The sequence below is a fragment of the Neovison vison genome, chromosome 12, assembly GCF_020171115.1.
Source record: "Neovison vison isolate M4711 chromosome 12, ASM_NN_V1, whole genome shotgun sequence".
Taxonomy (NCBI): Eukaryota; Metazoa; Chordata; class Mammalia; order Carnivora; family Mustelidae; genus Neogale; species Neogale vison.
The window spans coordinates 116,689,644-116,703,837 of NC_058102.1; the positions used below are offsets into that span (position 1 = coordinate 116,689,644).

The 14,194-nt window shown below is 35.9% G+C and overlaps 1 protein-coding gene across 1 annotated transcript in view; it reads right to left on the reverse strand.

The window, feature by feature from the left end:
* Positions 1-1,685: 1,685 nt before the first annotated feature.
* The window catches only part of CCDC7 (coiled-coil domain containing 7), a 443,154-nt gene continuing 430,645 nt past the window's right edge, over positions 1,686-14,194 (reverse strand). The window contains exons 35-37 of the mRNA XM_044226418.1: positions 12,702-12,813; positions 2,745-2,870; positions 1,686-1,690 (exon numbers count right to left, since the gene is read on the reverse strand). Coding sequence (XP_044082353.1) covers positions 1,686-1,690; positions 2,745-2,870; positions 12,702-12,813 — 243 coding nt within the window. The remainder of the gene's footprint in view (positions 1,691-2,744; positions 2,871-12,701; positions 12,814-14,194) is intronic.

A 14,194-nucleotide genomic window follows, 5' to 3' on the forward strand; every position in this document is an offset into this window, starting at 1 on the left:
TTACCTTCATAGATAGGTTTTCTAGTTGTAGAGATTATAGCAGGCAGAGTATTCATAAATCCAACATGTTTTTTTGAGACAGTATTTTTTGGATGCCCTAAAAAATGAAAATAACATTATTATCTTAGAAATGTCCTGATTTCAACTTATAAAAATTTATAATAAATCTTAACCCACTTCTTTTTTTTTCCAATTTATTTATTTTCAGAAAAACATTATTCATTATTTTTTCACCACACCCAGTGCTCCATGCAAGCCGTGCCCTCTATAATACCCACCACCTGGTACCCCCAACCTCCCACCCCCCCCCCGCCACTTCAAACCCCTCAGATTGTTTTTCAGAGTCCATAGTCTCTCATGGTTCACCTCCCCTTCCAATTTACCCAAATTCCCTACTCCTCTCTAACGCCCCTTGTCCTCCATGCTATTTGTTATGCTCCACAAATAAGTGAAACCATATGATAATTGGCTCTCTCTGCTTAACCCACTTCTAAAGCACAGTTTCCTTAAATTTTAAAAAATAATTTAAAACACCTTTACTAACACACTTATTTTCTCTCTTGTTTTTCCTTGTTGGTCATTTGATATTTATAAACAAAACCAGTAAGAGTGCAAATCCAGAAAAAGAAATAATAGAAATAGTGTATGTAAAAATACCTGAGGAAGAGCTTTTCTTTCTTTTCAGTATTACAATAAAAAACTACTTTAACAATTAAATTGATAAATTCTCATATAAAGTTTTTATATAAAACAGAATATCTTTATTTCAAAAGTCTTTATATAACCACAGTGATAAAACTAGTGCTTGTGGTTTCTAAACAGACATGTTTAGAAATACTGTCATCATGATACATATTTTGAACGCTGTTAAAAACAAAATAATGTAATAAAGAAAATAGTTTCAGTATGTTCAAGAAAAATATGCTAAAATAAAAAGCAGAATGTGGGACATTTAGATAGTGTTTTCTCAAAGTTACTGGGGAAAATTTACTAAATTAATGTGTTGAATTTCTACAATATATGTCTTACAGAGAAATAAAATATTTTGAATTCTTCCATTTCCTTAAGGCAAGTATTTGCTTAAGAAATGTCTATGTCATTATTTCTAGATTAAAAGGCTTTATTATTTGATGAAAAATAAAAAAATTATGATAGAATCATTTCTATTCCATCCACAAAAAAGATTACTATTACTATTCTCTTATCAATAGAAATTTAGATAGTAGATTATTCAGACTATTTCTTAGTTCTTATTCTCTTCCTCTTTTTTGTTTCTTTAGGCAACATTACTGCTTATAATTAACACCCCCATCAAAGAGAAAGCTGTAGCTTAGGAAAAAAAAAACAAAACCAAATTGGGGCACCTGGGTGGCTCATCGATTAAGCATCTGCCTTCATCTTTGGTCATGATCCCAGGGTCCTGGGATCAAGTTCCATGTTGAGCTCCCTGCCCAGCGAGGGAATCTGTTTCTCCTTCTCTCCCTGATTCTGCTCCTGCTTTCTCTTTCTCTCAGTCTCTAATGCACATGCTCTCTCTCTCTCTCTAATAAATAAATAAAAATCTTGAAAGGAAACCCTAAATTGTAGGTAAACTAGGAGCTAAATGAATGGGAAACAGTATTATAGGTGATATGAAGTAGGAGGTGAATATGACAGTCTGGCAGTTAGTAGGAAGACAAAGATAGTTAATCTGAACATAAAGAGCATATTATAATTAATTTTTCTAAATTTAGAGAAGACTTATTTGCCCAATCTGCCTTACTTCAGTTAATAGTCAAGTTTATTTTATTTCTGAGGGGCTCTTGGGAGGCTCAATGGGTTAAGCCTCTGCCTTCGGCTCAGGTCATGGTCTCAGAGTCCTGCGATCAAGCCCTGCATCAGACTGTCTGCTCAGCAGGGAACCTGCTTCCCCTCTCTCTCTGCCTACTTGTGATCTCTGTAGTATTGGTAGTACATATAATTATTTGGGGCTTTAGAAAATATAATAGGCCAAAAATAATCTACATTAAAAAAAACCCTTCAAACTCAGTATCTATGGGAAATACAGTAGGTTAATGATTACATAATGCCTCTGGAGCAATGATAAGGAATGGATTCTGTAAATTAGTTCCCAGATATTAATGGATTAGATACCTGGGGAGATACTAATGAAGGGAAAGGGAAAACATGTTTATTTTCCTTCCAATCTACCCTCATGCTGAGTCTCTTTATTGCAGATCCTACTTGGGATTGTACAAAAAGAGAATATAAAAACCTAAAACAGAGGATTATAAAATGGGTTTATCATAATGGTGAGCAAGAATGGAAGATTGAGGGGACACCTGGGTGGCTTATTCAGTGAAGCATTTGACTCAAGTCATGATCTCAGGGTCCTCAGATTGAGACCCACATGGGTCTCCCCACTCAGCAGGGTGTCTACTTGAGATTCTTTCCTTTTGCCCCTCCCCCTGCTCAATGTGTATTCTCTTTTTCTCTCTCTCAAATAAATAAATCTCTAGGGAAAAAAAAGGAAGGAAGGAAGGTTGTGAAAAAACATGGAGCTCCAATTTATTGGTGGCAGGGAAGAAGAGCTATGCCAGGGACAGTACTCATTCACTAAGAATGCATACATGTTAGGTAAGGTTAATCAGTGTTTATTTTCACTTATGTTTAGCTAAACTGGTTATATGACTAAGGCTAGTATGATCTGGTTATTTCCACACAATTAAAGCTTTACTAATTTAAAAAATCACATTGTACATTACCTGAAGGTTTTTTATTCAATGAAGGAAGCTGGATGGATTTATAAATGGTTGACCCAGCCCTAGAGGTTCTATGATTTGCTTTTGGAGGTTCAATCACATGGGGTGAAGTGTACTCATAAGGTTCTTCTAGAAATATTTAGAAAATATGTTAGCTGTAAAATGGATTACATTTGTAACTGATTTTGATACACAGTAAGTTAGCTGCCAATAAAACTGAAATAACTAAAAATGTTTTGAGATGATTAATTTCACTAATAAAGAAATACACATTAAGAAGGATAGTTTTAGAGATCAGCACTAAGTAAAAGAATTCAACAAGACCACCTATTATAAATTCCATTTCTATGAAATGTCCAGTGTATGGAAATTTATAGAGACAGAAATTAGATCAGCAGATTATGGCTTGGAATGTGACGATTTCTCTTTCACACAGTTAAAATATTCTAAAATAAAACATAATGATGAAAGCATAACTCTGTAAATGTACTAAAAACCACTGGATTATACACTGTAAATGAATGAACTGTATGGTATGTGAATTATATATTGATAAAGCTATTAAAATTAACATCTGAGGGGCACCTGGATGGCTCAGTGGGTTAAGCCTCTGCCTTCGGCTCACGTCATGATCTCAGGGACCTGGAATCGAACCCCACATCGGGCTCTCTGCTGCGCAGGGAGCCTGCTTCCACCTCTTTCTCCACTGCCTCTCTGCCTACTTATGATCCCTCTCTCTCTGTCAAATAAATAAACAAAATCTTTTTAAAAAACCTGACATCTGATTTTCTATCACAAACAATGAAGGCCAGAAGCCAGTGGGATGACATATTAAAAATGCTGAAAGCAAAAATTCACAACCAAGAATTTAATACCCAGGAAAATTATTATTCAAAAATAATAACAGATAAAACAAAAACCTTCCTAGATAAAAAACAACTAAGACTATTGTTGTTATATTAGGAAAAGTGTCTTAAAAGAAATGCTAAGGAAAATATTTCAGGCTGGTACAAAAATGACATCAGGTAGTAACTCAAAATCTGCATGAAGAAATAAAAAGCATTTTAAAAGTAATTATATCGGTAACAATAAATAACAACATATCTTTTCTAAACTCTTCTTTCATACAACTGGGTATGTAATAGAAAATTCAATTTTATTTCTATATATGAGCATTGAATAACCTCAAATCTAAATTAGGGAAACAATTTTATTTTCAATAGCATCAAAAAAGAATAAAATAGGGATGCCTGGGTGACTCAATTGTTTAAGCTGCTGCCATCGCCTCAGGTCATGATCCCAGGGTCCTGGGATCGAGTCCCAAATTGGGCTCCTTGCTCAGTGGGAAGCCTGCTTCTCTCTCTGTCTCTGTCTGCTACTCTGCCTGCTTGTGCACTTTCTCTCTAACAAATAAATAAAATCTTAAAAAAAAAAAGAATAAAATAGTAGTGAATTTAACAGAGAGGTAAGACTTGTAATGAGAGTTATAAAACACAGTAAGGGAAATTAAATCCAATATAAATGAATAAGTTCAATGTTCATTAATTAGAACTTATTTATTTGTTTGAAATATAATGACATACCACTGTATTAGTTTTAGTAGAGAACTTAACAATTGATATTTGTGAGTTCAAGGGTTTCCTCTGTCACCATCTCAAACCAGAACTCTTAGAACATTCATATTTTTAAGATAGCAATTCTTTTCAAATTAATATTCACTAATTTGAATATTAATTTAAATGTAATTTAAATATAAATTTAATATAATAGGTTAATTTAAATATAATTTAATATGTTAAATATAATCCCTATCAGTACTTTAGGAGCATTTTTTTTCAGAAATTAGCAACCTGAAACTAAAATTTATACGAAATGCAAAAGACAGTATAGCCAAATGAATAACACTATAGAGACTTCATCTTTCAATTATAAAATTTACTATTAACTTTGTTATCAAAACAATATGGTAATAGCACAGTGATAGAAAAATAGATCTAAGGAACAGAACTAAGACTTCAGTAGTAAACGTTTTATGATTATAGCTAATTGATTTTCAACTAGTTCCCAATGCAATTAAATGGAAACAGGATTCTCTTTTCACAATGCTCTGGCAATTGGATAGACACTTGCAAAAAGATGAACCTGGAACTTTACTTCTCATTGTATACAAAAACTAACTCAAAATAAATTACATACCTAAATGTAATAGTGATACTATAAAACTCTTAGAAAAAAATAGAAAATTTTGAGTTATTAAATAGGCAATGACTTTTTAGATACAAGTTAAAAGCATGATCCATAAAAGAAAAATTAATATATTGGGCTTCATCAAAATTCAAAACTTTTGACTGCCATTAAGAAAGTTATGACAACAGTCTCTTCAATAAATGGTACTGGGAAAACTGGACAGCTATATGTAGAAAAATGAAACTCGACCATTCTCTTACACTGTACACAAAGATAAACTCAAAATGGATAAAAGACCTCAATGTGAGACAGGAATCCATCAGAATCCTAGAGGAGAGCATAGGCAGTAATCTCTTCGATATCAGCCACAGCAACTTCTTTCAAGATATGTCTCCAAAGGCAAAGGAAACAAAAGCGAAGATGAACTTTTGGGACTTCATCAAAATCAAAAGCTTCTGCACAGCCAAGGAAACAGTCAAGAAAACAAAGAGACAACCCACGGAATGGGAGAAGATATTTGTAAATGACAGTACAGACAAAAGGTTGATATCCAGGATCTATAATGAACTCCTCAAACTCAACATACACAAAACAGACAATCATATCAAAAAATGGGCAGAAGATATGGACAGACATTTCTCCAATAAAGACATACAAATGGCTATCAGACACATGAAAAAATGTTCATCATCACTAGCCATCAGGGAGATTCAAATTAAAACTACATTGAGATATCACCTTACACCAGTTAGAATGGCTAAAATTGGCAAGACAGGAAACAACATGTGTTGGAGAGGATGTGGAGAAAGGGGAACCCTCTTACACTGTTGGTGGGAATGCAAGTTGGTGCAGCCTCTTTGGAGAACAGTGTGGAGATTCCTCAAGAAATTAAAAATAAAAATTCCCTATGACCCTGCCATTGCACTCCTGGGTATTTATCCCAAAGACACAGATGTCGTGAAAAGAAGGGCCATCTGTACCCCAATGTTTATAGCAGCAATGGCCACGCTCGCCAGACTGTGGAAAGAACCAAGATGCCCTTCAACAGATGAATGGATAAGGAAGATGTGGTCCATATACACTATGGAGTATTATGCCTCCATCAGAAAGGACGAATACCCAACTTTTGTAGCAACATGGATGGGACTGGAAGAGATTATGCTGAGTGAAATCAGTCAAGCAGAGAGAGTCAATTATCATATGGTTTCACTTATTTGTGGAGCATAATAAATAGCATGGAGGACATGGGGAGTTAGAGAGGAGAAGGGAGTTTTGGGAAATTGGAAGGGGAGGTGAACCATGAGAGACTATGGACTCTGAAAAACAATCTGAGGGTTTTGAAGGGGCGGGGGGTGGGAGGTTGGGGGTACCAGGTGGTGGGTATTATAGAGGGCACGGATTGCATGGAGCACTGGGTGTGGTGCAAAAATAATGAATACTGTTATGCTGAAAATAAAAAATAAATTAAAAAAAGAGAAAGTTACGACAAGCTGTAGACTGGAAGAAAGTATTCACAAATCATGTATCCAATAAGAAATCACATCCAGAATATATAAAGAACTCTAACAATTTTAGAACTTAAAAAACAAAACTTTATAAATGGGCAGTTTTAAAGACATTTCACCAAAGAAATACACAAATGGCTAATAAACACATGAAAGATGCCCAAAATAATTTTTTAGAGAAATGTCAGTAAAAACCACAATGAAATGCCATTTCATATCCAACAGAATGTCTATAATCCAAAGGACAGATACTAGCCAGGTGATGGCAAGGATGGGAAGGAATAAGAGCCTTCATACCTTTGGTATGTGGTAGAATGGCACAGCCCCTTTAGAAAACAGTTTGGCAATTAAAAAAATATACATAAGTTTACCATACAACACAGCAACTCTACTCTTAGGTATCCACCTAAGAGAAATGAAAATTTGTCTTCACAAAGGCCAACATGGGAATATTCAGAGCAGCTTTCCTTATAGCCAAAAAGTGAAATGAACCCAAATGTCCATCAACCTATGAACGGATAAAGAATATGGGCTACAGCCATACAAGGAATCAAATACAAAGGAGTACAAAGGAATGAAATATGATATATGTTACTATATGGGTGAACCTCAAAACCATGCTTACCAAAGGAAACTACACAGCAAACACCATGTATTATATGATTCCATTCATGTAAAATGTCCAGAAAAAGTAAATTAATAAGAAACAAAAAGCAGATTAGTGGTTGCCTGAGACTGGAAGTGGGTATCATTAGGGATCTTGCATGAATGGTGAAATACTCTAAAAGTGAATTAAGATGGTCACTGTGGACCTAAGTAAATTTACTATAATCCTTGACTCATACCTTGACTCATATAATTAAGATGGGGCAAATTTTATGATATGCAATTTAGGCCCCCACTGAAGTGTTTTTTTAAAAACTGCTAATCTGTACCTCTCTGAGGGACAAATTTACCAATTAGAGTATAATGTTTATGCAGTCATTTGTGTCTTTAGCCTTACAGTATGCACTCAGAGCACTCTTTTCCAATTACTTCAAGCTGCTCATTTTTCTCTAACTCTCACAATAAGGTTATATCACTCATTATTTTTTTTCTTAGACTTTATTGAGATGCATTTGACATATAATGTAAATTTGAGGTGTACAATGTGTTGGTTTGTACCCTTCCATATTGCAAAATAATTACCACCACATCATTAGCTAATTCCTCTTTTGTGTAGTGAGACTATTTAACACTTAATCTTCTAGCAACTTTCAAGCATATAATACTGTATTGTTAATTATAATCATCATGATGTATATTAGATATCCAGAACTTATTCATCTTCTTCTATTCATACTCTTTGACCAACATATCCCCATTTCCCCCAACACATAGCTTCTGGTAACCGCTGTTCTACTCTCTGTTTCTATGAGTTCAGCTTTTTTTTAGATTGCACATATAAGTGAGATCATATTGTATATGTCTTTCTCTGTCTGGCTGATTTCACTTTAGCATAATTCCTCCAAGGCCCATCCTTGTCTTTTTTTTTTAAATTGTGTTATATTAGTCACCATACAATACCATGCTGTTGCAAATAACTAGGGTTTCCTTCTTTTTATAGCTGAATAGTATTCCATTGTATATATAAAGTTCTATTATGTACATTATAGTTTATTTTATATACAGTAATACAGGATTATATATATATATTATGTACATTATAGTTTATTTTATATACAGTAATACAGGATTATATATATATATATTATATATATAGTTTATTTTATATACAGTAATACAGGATTATATACAGTAATACAGGATTATATATATATATATACACAGGATTATATATATTATATATATATATATAGTTCTAATATTACATGTATTATAATAAAAGTTATTTTGAATTCTTTATAGGGTACATTTTATTTTTTTTTTTTTATTTTTTTTTTCCCCCAATTTATTTATTTTCAGAAAAACAGTATTCATTATTTTTTCACCACACCCAGTGCTCCATGCAAGCTGTGCCCTCTATAATACCCACCACCTGGTACCCCAACCTCCCACCCCCCCCCGCCACTTCAGACCCCTCAGACTGTTTTTCAGAGTCCATAGTCTCTCATGGTTCACCTCCCCTTCCAATTTACCCAAATTCCCTACTACTCTCTAACGCCCCTTGTCCTCCATGCTATTGGTTATGCTCCACAAATGAGTGAAACCATATGATAATTGACTCTCTCTGCTTGACTGATTTCACTCAGACATTTTAGATCCCTGTGTTTTGGGGTTTGGTTCTAGAAAATTATTATAATCTTTGGGTCATGTCCTGTTTCCCTGATTTTTCATGTTCCTTGGAGATTTGTGTTGCTGTCTTACATTTAAAGTAGCAGTGACCTCCTCCAGTCTTTACTAACTGCCCTCAGGAAGGACCTGCCTTTCATCAGCCCTGCTAGAAATCCTGAGGCTTTCTGGGACCTTGAAAGCATATACCTGCTCAATACCTACTGCTCCCTCTTGTGGCAGAGTTCTTAAGCTTGTATATTTTCTCTTGATCCTGCATGATAGCTGACCAAATGAGATACCTTCCCTTTTGTTTTCTCTAAGGTGGCACCACAGCTCAAGTTATGGTTTTTCTCTGGCCCACAGAACCTGGCTTGCTTTCTGCAAGTGCTCCCTAGATGTCCACCAAAGCTTGCTGTCCCTACCACTCTCAGGAGCATGCACAGGGAGCTGGCTAGAGTTGGGGAGGCATGGGTGAGATAAGCCTGTTGCTGGGGATGCCCACAAGCCAGTTGCTGGATTCTGCAAGTGAGGCTTTCCCAACAGCTCATGAGTAGGCTTCCTGATGGAGTCCAAGCACAGCAGAAGCTACATCCCTTTAATGCTGAGAACCATATCTGCCGCTCTTTCCTACTCTCATCCCACAATTCAGTACTCTAGATGCTTTGGTGGTGTCCTGCATAGCTAGGAAAGCCTGGTACTCACTCTTACTCCCTCTTTCCCTGCAAAGGGAGACATCATGGAGTGAGAAAGTCTCACTTGGTCCTAGCTGCACCACTTGGGGAACATGTGATGCACTCACAGTCAAATTGTTCCTCTTCTCCAATCCAATGTATCCAAACTCATTCTTTGCTTCAACAAAGTACTGGAACTTCTAATCTGGAAACCTGGACTTGCCTCTTTTCTATGGGTGACTGCCTGAGTTAGAGTTCTCCGGGTCCCTGACTGTGACAAAGAAGTGTTGGAACCATTCATGAGCTACTAGAGTCCACAGCCAGGATGGAGGTTTGTCTGCCTATTACCCAATCGATACACAGGTGGGCAAGGTTTTTCCAGGTCCCTTGGTGTGTAATACTAGATCCCACAACTTCTACAAATGCACTTTCATTCATGGATGGGTGCCAGATTTTTGTTGTTGAGAATGGGGGAAGGGGGATAAACAAGAGACATCTTATGCTATTGTAATGCTGAAATCAGTTGTTACATATTTGTAGTAGTTCCTTATGTCCATCTGTATTTCATCCTAGGATCTCCCAACACCCTGGTTCATTGCTTTTTTGCATGCATATTTTTATTTTTTTTAAAATTTTTAAATTTTTTATAAACATATTTTTATCCCCAGGGGTACAGGTCTGTGAATCGCCAGGTTTACACACTTCACAGCACTCACCAAAGCACATACCCTCCCCAATGTCCATAACACCACCCCCCTTCTCCCAACCCCCCTCCCCCCAGCAACCCGCAGTTTGTTTTGTGAGATTAAGAGTCACTTATGGTTTGTCTCCCTCCCAATCCCATCTTGTTTCATTGATTCTTCTCCTAACCACTTAAGCCTCCATGTTGCATCACCACTTCCTCATATCAGGGAGATCATATGATAGTTGTCTTTCTCCGCTTGACTTATTTCGCTAAGCATGATACGCTCTAGTTCCATCCATGTTGTCGCAAATGGCAAGATTTCATTTCTTTTGATGGCTGCATAGTATTCCATTGTGTATATATACCACATCTTCTTTATCCATTCATCTGTTGATGGACATCTAGGTTCTTTCCATAGTTTGGCTATTGTGGACATTGCTGCTATAAACATTCGGGTGCACGTGCCCCTTTGGATCACTACATTTGTATCTTTAGGGTAAATACCCAGTAGTGCAATTTCTGGGTCATAGGGCAGTTCTATTTTCAACATTTTGAGGAACCTCCATGCTGTTTTCCAGAGTGGTTGCACCAGCTTGCATTCCCACCAACAGTGTAGGAGGGTTCCCCTTTCTCCGCATGCATATTTTTATTGAGAAAATTATAGTATAATTAAAATATAATTGAATGATGAAAAAGACAACCTAACTGTAATGCATAATTTACTGCTAGGTGAGTCTGTTTGTTGTGTTTTTTCTCTGCCACCTTTCTGTAAGGGACTGGGTCCTGTGGGGACTATCTTTGTATTGCTACTGTATTCTCTCTGTGTGTGTATGTGTGTGTATTGTGCAGGAAGTCACATCATAGGACCTTCCTCTGAAAATGATTATAGATCACAAAATTGTGATCTCTGGCCCTCATGACAAATTTTAATATGAATTTGTGGGGTTCAGGAAAGAGCACATGCATTTTGCATGGTGGGGGTATCAAGAATATTTGCAACTAGAGGGAACATGGCAGTAGATTGGTTTCAATAATGGCCTCAATGTATTCTTGACCACTGGTGTTCATATCCTCGCATACAACTCTGGTCTTGGCTATACGACTTTAGTAAATGGAACAAAAGTAAACAGATGCAAGCAGAAACTTCAAATGTTTCTACAAGGCTTGTACAATGGGCTTGCTCACATGTTGCTCTTAGAACCTGAGGTTATAACATGGATATGCTTAAGCTAATCAGCTGGATGATCAAAGACAAGGGGCCAAGTCACCTCTTGTGTCACTTGAAAAGTTTGTTTTCTCTTAGCTCCCAAACCATCCTTCCATAGTTGCTTTGTGAAATTGGATGCAGGACTCTGATAACCACATTTTTGCTTTGCCAGGTAACTCTAAATTAGGGTTAGGCAAATAAAGCATTCTAGAGGGAGATTGCAAGTTTAGAGGAGAAACACAGGATTTGCTTCCTTCATTTGGCTACCATTGGGCTTCCTGAGAGCTTCATGTCTCTTTTCAGTTTCTGTGAACATCATCCCAGCAATGTTTCTTTATCCTAGGAGTGGAAGTTCTTTCCATGACATAAATGGTCTGTAGTTTTCGTAACATTTGCAAAACCAGTTTTATTTAAACCTCACCAGCTGAGACACTAGCAATGTCCCCTCTTCAGAAGTATGTCTGAGACCCTCCTGAAAATCAGAGATACTAGCACCAGCCAAGCCACATATTCTACTCAGAGTCTTTATCAGCCTTAGAAGAGGCAACTTCTTCGTAACATTCCTCCATGTTATCTCAGAATTCTTTTACACTTTGTTACCCAGTTAACAACTTTATACTTAGTTAATGAGTTTTTACACTTTTGCTTCTTTTTCAGACAACTAGTGAGCTTTTTATCTCTTGATGATCCCCAAATATATACCTCATTGTCCCAAACAACAGCTAGCCAATTGCCAGACATGTGAGTGAAGCCATTGGACCACAAGGTGAGCAAAGATGTGTATGTTAGCCAGCCAAAATCAGTCTACATTCCTAACTCCCAAATCATGAACTCTAAATCCTGCATTACTATTTTAAGGTAAATAGTTTTGGAAATATGGAAAAATTTTTAAAAAATTAATGATTCAATAACACAGATGGACATAAATTAATCAAACAAAACACCTACCTGTATAGTTGATGGTTAGGCAGAGAAAAGTATTTTTTCCTCCACAGTTGCTAGAGAACATGTGAATTTTAATGTCATTTTAGGAAATCAATCTAGAAGTATCTTTTAACATTATAAAATCCTGGGATCTTCTCCCAAAGAAATTCAAGCATCAATAAATATGAATGCATGTTCTTGGAGACATTTACCAGTGGTAAAAAGCCAAAAAAGTCAATTCTCTTTAACAGAAGAATGATTAAATAAATAATTCTATACTGTGAAATATTATACTACTAGTAAAGGTATAAATTAAAGCCATTTAATTTTCAGGTTTGCAAGGAGTCCCCTAAAATATTTCTGAATAAAAAGATGTAAAATGAGTAAAATGAAAAGTCATACCAAACAACCACTATACATACACACACACGCACACACACATATTATATATATATATTATATATATAATATATATATAATATATATATATATTCTTTTTTTCTTTACCTTGACTGTCAAAAGGTGATAAATTGATCACTTTTGTTGGGAATTTACTCATTGAGATGTTCTTCGGAACTAAATCTTGTTGGTTTGAAAACTTATTTTTGTTTTTAAACAAATTCATTCCTAAAATGAAAATGTTTAGAAATTAGATAGAGATCCTGAATATTCATACACTACTCTCCAAACACCATGTACTACTAGTCTTTATTTATATGTTTGTAATGTTTTCTTACCACATTTTATTAAGTGGCCACTTGCTTACTGCTCTAATTTGTATAAAGTATTTGATCATTTTCTAATCCTTGTCTTTATTCTGTGTTCATTGATAGCATCTTCTTTCTTTAGCTTAGTAATTATACTTACTATGCAAAAACTGCACATATTTAATGCATATATATTTTGATAAGTATAGACATAGGCATATGCCTGCAATACCATCACCACAATCAATAAGCATACCCATCACCTCCAAAAGGCTTCTCTTGTTTTCTTTTTAGGTAGATGGTAAGAAAAGTCAGCAATTTTTCTCTACATATATTTCTCTATATATTTACCTGTCTGTGGGCATTTAGATAATTCGCATGTCTTGGCTATTGTAAGTAATGCTGTAATGAACACAGAAGTACATGTATCACTTTGAAAGAGTAATTTCATTTCTTTTGAATATATACCCAGAAGTGGGATTGCTGGATCACATGGTAGTTCTCTTTCTAATTTTTGAAGGAACATCTATGATGTTTTCCATAATAGTTGCACCAGTTTTACAATCCCACCAACAACGTAAAAGAGTTGCCCTTTCCCCACATCCTCACTAATACTGGTTATCACTTGTCTTCTTGATGATAAGCATTCTAACAGGTGTGGGATGTTATCTCATTATAGCTTTTTTCTTTTTTTTTTTTTGTTAAATATAATTGTTTAGATGATTCTTTTTTTTCTTTTCAGAGTAACAGTATTCATTGTTTTTGCACCACACCCAGTGCTCCATGCAATCTGTGCCCTCTATAATACCCACCACCTGGTACCCCAACCTCCCACCCCCCGCCCCTTCAAAACCCTCAGATTGTTTTTCAGAGTCCATAGTCTCTCATGGTTCACCTCCCCTTCCAATTTACCCCAATTCCCTTCTCCTCTCTAACACCCCTTGTCCTCCATGATATTTGTTATGCTCCACAAATAAGTGAAACCATATGATAATTGACTCTCTCTGCTTGACTGATTTCACTCAGCATAATCTCTTCCAGTCCATCCATGTTGCTACAAAAGTTGGATATTCATCCTTTCTGATGGAGGCATAATACTCCATAGTGTATATGGACCACATCTTCCTTATCCATTCATCTGTTGAAGGGCATCTTGGGTTCTGTCCACAGTTTGGCGAGCGTGGCCATTGCTGCTATAAACATTGGGGTACAGATGGCCCTTCTTTTCACGACATCTGTATCTTTGGGGTAAATACCCAGGAGTGCAATGGCAGGGTCATAGGGAATTTTTAT